The sequence below is a fragment of the Empidonax traillii genome, unplaced genomic scaffold, assembly GCF_003031625.1.
Source record: "Empidonax traillii isolate 1590-97213 ecotype Southwest subspecies unplaced genomic scaffold, ASM303162v1 scaffold413:size1348891, whole genome shotgun sequence".
NCBI classification, from domain to species: domain Eukaryota; kingdom Metazoa; phylum Chordata; class Aves; order Passeriformes; family Tyrannidae; genus Empidonax; species Empidonax traillii.
Window position 1 is genome coordinate 1126609 of NW_020955606.1, and position 10035 is coordinate 1136643.

At 52.8% G+C, this 10035-nt stretch overlaps 2 protein-coding genes across 2 annotated transcripts in view; both read right to left on the reverse strand.

The window, feature by feature from the left end:
- Window positions 1–3282, reverse strand: part of POLR2C (RNA polymerase II subunit C) — a 6383-nt gene extending 3101 nt beyond the window's left edge. Inside the window, exons 1-7 of the mRNA XM_027893998.1 lie at window positions 3161–3282; window positions 2928–2977; window positions 2639–2707; window positions 2416–2468; window positions 2167–2295; window positions 1278–1329; window positions 909–1077 (exon numbers count right to left, since the gene is read on the reverse strand). Coding sequence (XP_027749799.1) covers window positions 909–1077; window positions 1278–1329; window positions 2167–2295; window positions 2416–2468; window positions 2639–2707; window positions 2928–2977; window positions 3161–3246 — 608 coding nt within the window. The 5' untranslated portion in view covers window positions 3247–3282. The remainder of the gene's footprint in view (window positions 1–908; window positions 1078–1277; window positions 1330–2166; window positions 2296–2415; window positions 2469–2638; window positions 2708–2927; window positions 2978–3160) is intronic.
- A 150-nt stretch (window positions 3283–3432) lies between these two features.
- Window positions 3433–10035, reverse strand: part of COQ9 (coenzyme Q9) — an 8250-nt gene continuing 1647 nt past the window's right edge. The window contains exons 3-9 of the mRNA XM_027893994.1: window positions 9397–9532; window positions 8898–9040; window positions 8566–8650; window positions 7310–7414; window positions 5252–5407; window positions 4835–4888; window positions 3433–3525 (exon numbers count right to left, since the gene is read on the reverse strand). Of these exons, the coding sequence (XP_027749795.1) occupies window positions 3490–3525; window positions 4835–4888; window positions 5252–5407; window positions 7310–7414; window positions 8566–8650; window positions 8898–9040; window positions 9397–9532 (715 nt within the window). The 3' untranslated portion in view covers window positions 3433–3489. The remainder of the gene's footprint in view (window positions 3526–4834; window positions 4889–5251; window positions 5408–7309; window positions 7415–8565; window positions 8651–8897; window positions 9041–9396; window positions 9533–10035) is intronic.

Consider the following 10035-nt stretch of genomic DNA (forward strand, 5'->3'; position numbering starts at 1 on the left):
CAATCAACTAAATTTTGGGGCAATTTATCTGCCATAAATAATTTGGAAACTTCAAAACTGACCGGTTCCACCCCCCAAACTGCTGGTGACAAAGGACAGGCCGGCACATCGACTGTTGTGACATGGTCCTGCCCACAAGGTTGCCCAGCAGCACCCTCAGTCGTGGTCAACCAGCCTCTCATGGACCTTCCTCCTGGCAGCCTGGTCTGCAGCTGGCAGTTTTTAAGTGCAGCTTCAGTCTACGCATACAGATCATCAACGCTGAGGAAAATGCCCATTTCCAGAATTCCAGCATTACCAGCCAGCCTGGTTCTTACTGCTCTGCCCTGATGAGGTGCTGAAGGAGCCAAACTCTTTGGAATGGGTACGTCCCATTCCACCCAGACTGACTGAACTGGGCCCACGAACGCGCCCCACAGAGCCCATCAAAGCCAAGCGGGGCTCGCTCCTTCCACCCATAGAACAGGGTTGGGATGGCTGGTACGGATTCACCTGCAACTCCACCCGTGGTGACAAAAGGCTCCTCAAGCCTCCCAAGTGCAAACTGAGCAGCAGAGGATCTCCCTGACAGCTCCAGAGCAGGAAGCTGCTGGCAGTCGGCTGAAGTGTGAAATCAGGGCTGAACTGCACCCCTGGGAAGCTTGTTCAGGGACAGCTAATTTAGCAAGGGACAGTGTAAGGCCGTGCCCTGTGATGGGTTCGAACACCAGGCTCAAAGCAGAGAGTGAGGAGGTACAACAGCCCCACTACCTGCCTGCTACTGCTTGCAGAGTCAAATGTGGCAGCACAGGGTCTGGCAGTCAAGAGGAGGAAAACCCACCGAGCCCCTTCTGCTGCTCAGCCTCCCCTCCAGCTGCACCTCTGCTCAAAACCTTTCCCAGTGCCTCCAGACAGACAGGGGGACGTACCACTCCTCGGGTTTGGGGTACACCGTGTGCCTCAGCGCGTTGTCCGGGTCGTACTCGAAGGCCACGCCCGCCGTGGGGTTCCACTTGGCGTGCTCCTTCCCGAAGCCCTTCTTGGCGTAGGCTCGCAGCCGGAGCTCCTGGCCCTTCCGCAGCTTCACGATGAGGATGTCTGCAAAGCCACACAACTCCCGTCAGTCTGAGGAGGCTGCAGGGGGAGGAATCAGCCTGCGGGATCTGAAGGCTCTGAAGCGTCAGATTTACAGCTGCCTTGCGGTTACGCAGCTAGTAAAGGAAAAACGAGTTCAAAGAACCCCCCCAAAAAAAGTTAATTTCCTCCTCCAGCTCTGCTCCCAGTGACCTGCCACTCACCATCCTGCTCCACATAGTCATTGGGGTCGTTGTCTCTGCTCCGAGATGTCACCTGCAGCAGCAGAGCGAAACCAAGAAAATTAACGACAAAATCAGCTTTTCTCTCCACATCAGATACCAGTTGCCTGCAAAAGTTAGAGACGGTGGAGAACTCCTCTAGAGTGACTTACAGCAACAAACCCAGCCCACCCTATTTAATGGAATTTGGGGCAATTCAGGTAGCTGCAGCCAGGTATGTGATGTCCCCACAATGGCGTGCTCATCTCCTGAGCTGCTCTCCCCAGGATGGAGTGTATTCCAGCCCAGCCCAGCGCATCTGCTCGGTTCCCAAAATCACTCCCACGACTGCTACAGGTGACACAGAGCATTCACAGCACCACCTCAGCTAAACCAAATACGAGACAGTGGGCTGCACGTGGGCTTTAACCAGGCAGACACTGTCACCAGGCAGCAGGAGCAGCCCCAGGATGTGGTGACATCCAGATGTGGCCTCAACAGTATATAAAATAATTTTCTGTAAATCCCTTTGCATCTGTCCCACCAACCCTCCCTCCACAAGGTGACTGTGCGGGAGCTGTTTGGCAGCAGCGCTCTGGCCAGGGCTCCTCACACCTTGCCGAGCTGAGAGCCAAGAACCAGCAAACCAGAGGCCTCAGGTCGCTGCCAAGGGGCTGACCTTATCCAAGCCCTGGCAGCAATGGGGAAGGAGAAGGCAGTGGCACAGCAGCAGGAGACAGGCACTGGCACTGCTACTGCAGGTGTTTCTGCTTTGCTCTCCCTCTGCGGTTCAGGTAGAGGTTCAGGGCCTTGCTGTGTCCACATTCCACGTGTGTGCCACCCTGGCCACAGCAGGGACGTAGAGAGGGACGAGCAGAGGGGTGGCACTGACCGGAATGACCCGGGGGTTGTTGGAGATGAGGTCGCGGGACGTGACGTGGCGCGTCTGGTCCTCGTTGCAGCGAACGTCCAGGGTGAACTCCACGGAGCACTCGGGGCAGAACTCGTCACACGTGCAGTCCTAGGACACACACACACGGATTGAAACCTTTATGCAAGAAACTGTCAGCGCTTCCCACTGGGATCAGACACACCCACCACCAACCAAGACAAGCCCCCCACGACATTTCGCTTGACTCACTCTGGAATATTGCATCTTATCCACAATGTCATCGCTGGTGAGAGGGATGAGGCCTGTGGGAAGAAGGAAATCAGGGGAATCCCCGAGTGAGACCACAAGAGCCCCCGACTTTCCTGCCAAGACAGGCAGAGGAACAGCAGCCTCCTGACAAAGGTGTTTCGGCATCTTTGGGCTGATTTCACCCTCAATCCACCCTCATCTGTCCCCCATGTCCAGCACTCACCCAGCCTGTGCGCAATGAACTCATCGTGGAGCACGGAGGAGTTGGCGTCTATCTGGACCCAGTCGATGGCTGCAGGGAGGGCAAAGCCACAAACTGAGAAACACTGACGTGAGGAAAAGTCACAGAGTTTGGGAGGGCACAGGAAACATCGCAGACACAACACTGAGACAGCACACGCAGCGGGATGAATACGGGTGAGGAGAACTGAAAGCAGCCGGGGGGTTCGGGAGAACACAGAGGGGAAGTGATGGGAGCCAGTGGGAGCAGCCCAGGGGACCACGGGCCGTACCTATGGTGGGGACTTCCGCGATGAACACTCTCCGAATGGAATTTGCCACCCTGAGGGAGGGAAACACGCGTGTTTAGGCACGAGGGGGCCGTGGAGCAGCCGGCGGGGGCCGCTGCGGGGCTTGGCCTCGGGTACGCCGCCCGGCCGTGCCCCGCGGCTGGGACGCGATCCCACGGGGGGACGCCGGGCCTGTGGGGCCACCCCCGGGCCCGCCCGCCCGGCCCGGTGCTCACGCCAGGTCCGTGTTCTCGATGATGAACTTGACGTTCTCGTCCGTCAGCTCGGTGATGCGCACGGTGGGCTGGTTGGCGTACGGCATGGCCGCCCGCTCCGGGCCCCGGCCCCGCTCCCGATCTCGATCCCGCTCCCGATCCCGCTCCTGCTCCCGATCCCACTCCCGATCTCGCTCCTGATCCCCCTCCTGATCCCGCTCCCGCTCCCGCCCGGTCCGTCCCCGCCCCGCTCCCCCCCGGCCCCCGGTGCTCCCGCAAAAAGAGTCCGTGCCAGACAGAGTACGACTTTATTGGTGCCGGGGAAAGGGCCGCCCGCCGCCGCTCCCGCCTCACCGGCGCTGGTTCAGCCCCGCCAGGTTCTTGATCTGCGGGCACAGCGAGAACGGGTTTAGTGCCGGTGTCTCGGAGCAGTTGCCGTGTGCTGGGAGCTGAGATGTGGGGGGCGAGGGGCATCACCGCGGCCAGGGGCCAGGAGGGGGTGAAGGATGTCCCTGGACATAGAGGATCCACCTACAGTCACCCCTATGATGGGTACCTGCTCTCCAAGTTTCAGCTTGGTTTTGTTCCCGTGGCCACACAGCCCCTGATGGTGAATTTAAGCTTTTGGGGCCTTCAGCTCTCCCATCCGTTCTACAGAGACCTGAAGAGCTCAGGGCTCCTGTACAGGGACAACTGGGGACACCTGTACAGCACCCCTGGACGTGGGAGGGTCAGGCTGTTTTCCCTCTAATAGTTACGTGTTGGGATGATGCTGTTCTCAAACACCTGGCTACAACCCACCCCCTTCAGAATCCATCCAGTTCCTCCTGTTTATCCGTGCAGTGGATCTGCTACAGGGACAGACCAAAGAGCACAAACAGAGCACGGGGATTTTTTTAGTGGAGGTTCCTTTTGGATTATTTGTGAAAAGAGTAAGAGGCTGAGAGACACTAAATTCCACCGTAACTGCAGGGGAAAGGAGGCGGCAGAGAAATCTTGAGAACTGCTTCATCTGTAAAACTTATTTCTCATTTATGTTCCAGCCTGTGTGTCTTGTCCTGACACAAGGAAAATGTATTTTTGATAGCAAGGAAATCACTTTGTTGCTAAATGGAATGGGAGTCGTCCAAAAATAGAATCACAGCAAGGCCCTGAAGCCCTTGAAAAGTCACTCCTGCGTACACAAAGGGCTGTTTTGTACCCCAGAGGAAGCAAAGCTCCCTCTGCATGGACACAAAGCAGTCCAGGACACTACCAAGAAGTGAATGACTTCTTGGAAGGGCACTGAGGTCAACTGAAACAGCTTGAGGAAGTCCCTGCTCTGGCTCAGGGACAGGTGCCACCTCCCAAGTGTCCATGGGGGCACGAACCTCTAGCACAGGGCCTGGCAGAGGGAGAGATCTCGTGACAGGCAGTGGAGAACAGCTGTATTTACTCTGATCACCTGTCTCTCATCCCTAAAGCTCACCCTGCAGCTTCAGACTTAATTTCTTTCTGCTCCATTGCAGAAGTTCTTTCACCGTGAAACAGTGATCTAACTCCCAAACTATCCTGGAAATCATCCTTAAATATATCTAAGTTATGAGAGACAATTCTTTTTCATGTTCCCTAGACTTGGGAGGAAAAAACCATGCTGGCATTCAGCATGGGAGGGGACAGAAGCAATTCTGGTCTCAGAGTTTCAACATTACTTACAGTAACTGCAGCTCCCATCAGGCCCTGGACAACAGCTTCTCCAGTGGATTGTACCTGGGAGACACAGGGAGAATAGGACCTTTTGCTTTCTTCTGCAGTTGCACTTGTGGCCCCCAAACACAGAGATGCAGTGCACAACAAGCATCTATTTGCTACAGAAAGGTGCTGACAGCACTGCAGACAAATGACAGACAGAGGTAAGACACACTGTCTCCCAACCACTGGGCCAGTCTTGACACACAGGGCACTTACATGTTTTCTACCAGAAAACACACAAGCGTTTATTGACGTTGAACCAACAGCAACCGCCTGCCAGCAGCTGCGGGGGGATCTGCCTGATGGAAAAGCCAGGTCTGCCTGCACACATCCCTGGGGAGAAGGGGGAATGCTGCCCATGGGCCTTGCCCCTCACGTTACCTGGCTGGCTGTGTTGCTCATGTTCATGGCGTCAGCCACCCTGTTCTCCAGGAAGCGCCAGGTGTCCTCGAAGTCGGGGGACGAGTCCTGCAGCATCACCAGCTCGGTGGTGTTGTAGATGCCGGTGAGCACGGCCCGGCGGGTGTACCAGCTGAACTGCAAGGGCAGGACGGGAGAGACACAAAGGTGTGACCCGAATGCAGGTCAAGAGAATGGCAAGGGAAAATCACACACCAACAGCAAGCACATTCCTTCCCCACTTCAAATGTATCCCTGTGTCTGGGATGCAGCGGGGCACCAGCCAACACCGACTCCTGACAGAACAGCTGCTCCCGTGGTACCGGACAAGGGTCACACACGGATGGTGCCTAAAACTGCTGAGCAAACCCTCCCCCACCTGCTTCTGGCTGCAAGCAGGCACCTGCAGCAGGCAGCAAGGACTCCTTGCCCAGCTTGTGTGCACTGTGCAACAGTTCACCTCTGCTTTACAGGCTGCCAGGCAATGCAATGCTCCAATTTAGACCTGATTGGAGCAGAAACAGCCATGTTCAGCACGTAACTTGGGCCGCAGCTCACACCAGGGACAACCATGAAGAAAGGGAACAAACAGGACAGAACTGTGCAGGGCATCACACAGAGACACACCTCTTCCAAGTCCTGTCCCTGAAATACCAGTGCTGCCTGCTGAGTCACAAAATGCATCAGCACAGCGCTGGCAGCAGTGCTGTAGGTGCGTTACACCAGCGGGTTACACAATGCAAAGGTGCACAGGATAACTCCAACTCCTCAGATTTTCCACTGGCACTTGAGCCACTGGCAGATGAAATACATAAAGGTTTTTAAAAACGAGTCTTCAATTCCTTTTGCTGCTGTTGCCTAGGAAAAAATACTGGTTGTTCCATTCATGGTAACAAAGCAACAGAAAAATGAAAACACAGGCCTTGATTTTAAAAACAAGAGTTGGGTGGAAAGCTCCACTGCTGGCACCACAACCTGCAAGCTTTGACAAGGGGAGAAACGTGGGGGATGTTGCCACTTGCAGCTGGATCAGGTGCCTGAGACCAAACTCTTTCCTCCTGCCCCCAAAAAACCCACCTGAGGGGGTCTCTGAAGCATGGGCATACTCTGCCTAGCTCCTGGCACTAGGAAGAGGGATCCAGTGCGACCTTAAATTCCTTTACTGGGAAAGAGGTAGCGGGTTGAGCATCACAGCTTCCCCAGAAAACTCATGTAAGCAGTCAGAAGGTGCAAACAAAACACAAACTTCAGAACCTCTCCTAATCCCTGTGCTGGCGAGGAGAATTTAGGAACAGCTCAGTGCAGACACCGGCTCTGACACGTCGATTTGACTTTCATAACCCAGAAGGGACTTTGAGTTCCTGAAGCAATCATGTTCTTTCAGTTCTCTTCTGGTTCATTCCTTTAATTTTTCTGTCATCTTATTTATTTTTCACTGCAGTAGCTTCTCTTTTATATCCAGATAAAAGAAGCTTATTAAAGTAGTTTGTTAAAATGGCTCATTTAGCTTTTTCCATCTCTTCATACATCTATAAGAATTAAAGTAATTTATTAATTGCTTTAATTAAGGTTATAATTTTCTTTTATTTCCTGCCAGAAAGATGAAAGCTTTAATGAGCTACTGGTATTTTTAGGTAGGTTCTTTAAAGGTTTCCAAGTCAAGTCTGTAAATGCTACTGCTGGTGGAAGAGAGCAGACAGAGACACACTGCTCGCTCACTGAATACTGGATTAACTTCTAAGTCTCAGAATCTCAACAATCTGCGCCTTCAAAAATTAAAAAGAAGAAGAACACTTAAGAGCCTAGGCGAGTAGGTCCTTTTAATTTGCACTAATCCCACTGGCACTAATTTGCATTTAGTCTCTTTAGAAAATTAAGACTGTAGTTTATAAGGAAACCTTGGGTGCTTCTGATATGTCTTCCCCATTCAACAAACAGAGCATTTCCAGAGGGACGTGGCCCCAGGCCTACTGGAACCCGTCATTTGTGCTGAAGTGCTGAGGGGTAGAACCAGCCTGTCTGCAAAGCACAAACACTTACATCTGTGGACTGGTCCCCAGCATAATGCCAGATATCATCGATCATGCTGGTGAGGAGGCTGAGGCTGGAGGGGATGTTACGTGGGAGCAACAGGACGCTCAGGGCCTGCAAAGGAAACGCACAGATGGGAGAGTCCAAGAGAGGAGGACGTAAAATTAAAGCAGACCAACAGTGCTCTGCTCGGTTATCTTTTCCCTGTTGCTGCTGCTTTGCCTCCAGGTCCCAGTGACAAGTCCTCCCAGCAATCTGCAGCCAGCACCAGGCTTTCCTAGCGGCAGGATGTGCAGGTGAGCTCAGGCCTCGGCCCGTGCTGGAGCCCTGAGCTCCCTGCTCAGCTCAAACACCACCGAGTTGTCTCTCCTGAGCTGCCTCTCCGGCATGGAAACAGCAGAGGCTGAGCTGACTCACCCTGTGCCCCTGTGGGCAGGGAGTCACCTCTCTCATTTCTCCGAATTTGACTTTGAACTCAGAGCTTCAACCCAGGGCAGAGCAGCGCCAGCCATAATGGCCCTGCTGGGATCCTGCAGCCTTTGAACGTAATCACACAGTGCCAGGAGAGTCACCAACCACCCCCACCCTTCACAAGGCAGGTTATGCTAATCTGCAACAAGAGCATGAATTTTGTGCCCTCTCTCTTCGCGTGGAGTGCTGGAATCAGCTGCCCAGAGGCCAGCAGTGGTTCTGGACAGAGGCTGACCTTGCAGCAATCTTTGCAGCCCAAGGTTGGGAACTCTTTTCTTGTTACTGTGGCCACAATTCAATTCCCTTTTCCCTCTGAGAAGAATGGCTTGAGAGTTAAACCTGAATTTGGAAGCAGGGAGCCCTCTCAGTTCACAGCTCTCCCCTCAGGCTGCCCAAGGTTTGTCAGTCACACACCAGAAGGGCAGTTTCTGCAGCAAAGCAGTTCTGCATTTCCAGGTGTCAGGTGATACTGGTGCAGCCAGAACAACCCTGCACGGAGCCTGACTTGCAGTGACACTGCAAGTGGGACTGAGCAGAGACACAGGTTATCCCCTGGGGATGCCAGATGGGTGGAGAGCTTTGCCTTTCCAGAACTGCGAGAAACAGTTGTTCTAAGGTCACCTTTAACTGCCTCCTTCCAAGGCTGATCTCCTCTTGAAGGCTACAAATAACTTGAAACCAGCAAGGGTTTCATTTACAACCTTGAACTAATCTGGTGGAGAGACTACATTGAAAGTCACGGGTATTTAAAATACAAACACAAAAAAGGGACAATCTTTATATTACATTTATACCTGGGGCCATTTCTCAATATATGGAATCAGCATCCTCAATCTGGCTTCCACAGCATCTCTCAGGAATTCATCTGTAGGCTTCTTCCTAAAAAAGGAAAATAAAATTAAGAACAGACAAGTTAAACTCAATTCTGATCCTGAAAGATCAATTTCCATGTGCCTCAGCAATAAATAAACAAATATATATCCTTCATACCTTTGGTCCTGCTCTGTATCTGGGAATGTGGTAAATTACACTTTTAACTTAAAGTATCTCTGTCCCAGGTGGCCTGCCTGTTTAGCCAGTTCCCAAAATCTGCCAAGGAAGATGTTTGCTCATACCCAATACTCACTCTGCTTCACCCAGCTGCACTAGTTTTTGCTCCTTCTCCAGCAACTCAGACAGCTTGGCGTTGCACTCAGACACAAAGTGGAGGATCAGTTCACTGCCATCACTGTGAAACATCCCTGCAGCAGCAACAGAGAGGCCCAGGGTCTGGAGGGAAGAAGGGAGAGGCACAGAGCAGGTCACACACTGCTAAGCAGGATCCAGCTAGGGAAAAAGTGTTCTATTTATTTTGTGGAAGGTTTTATACGAATTTAAACAAGGCAATGCTGCATTCAGAAGAGCTTCCTGTACGTGTTTTCCTCTCTTTAGAATCACTACATCGTGCCTTAGTCTAACTCTGAAGGGGTTATCCTGTAGCAGCTGGGACACATTCCTGCCCGGTAGCACTTGCTGACCAGGGTGCATCGCCCAAGTGTATGTGGGGGAAGCATGCAGGCCTGGCTGTCTTTGCACTTCAGCCCCATCCAGTTTTCAACTGGTTTGTTGCTTCTCTCCCCACATACCTTGGCTCCCTCTGCAATGGCCTCTGCAGTCCAGCCATGCTCAGGCACAAACTCCAGCGCCGCTGTGAGGATTCGACGCTGCAGCTGCTCCTCGCTCTCATAGTCCTCAGACTCCTGGCCGCCCTGGCCAGTGTAACTATGAGAAGGTATTGTTACAGTGAGGGGAACGCCACCACCACACACCAGCACCCTGGACTCTGCCACTCGCTCGCTGCCACCACTGCCTGCAAGCACATTTTGGGACCCGCTCATTATAAATCGGGCCTCCTCCTGTAAAATCCTTCCCCTTTCCAGAAAGATTATTCTTAAGCTGCGAGAGAGAACTAAGGGAGGGCTCAGTGTAGGTGCCTCCACAGAGACCAATCAGCTCCAGAATCCCCCTCCTTTACAGGAAAGTTAAAACTTTTCCAACATGGGCTTTATAGTTATAGGCATATGGACAACACGTTGCCCATATTTTGTTTAGATCTACACAAAAATCCAAAAGCAAAGACTTGCGCTTTGCAGACGAGAGAGGTTCCCTCTTGGAAGCAAGCCCCATTGTGGACAGTGGAATTTAAACTGTCACAGCAAACCAGCTCTCCAGTTGCCGCAGTGTGAGGCTCCCTAACCCCGGATCTCCAGAGTTGTCTTCATGTT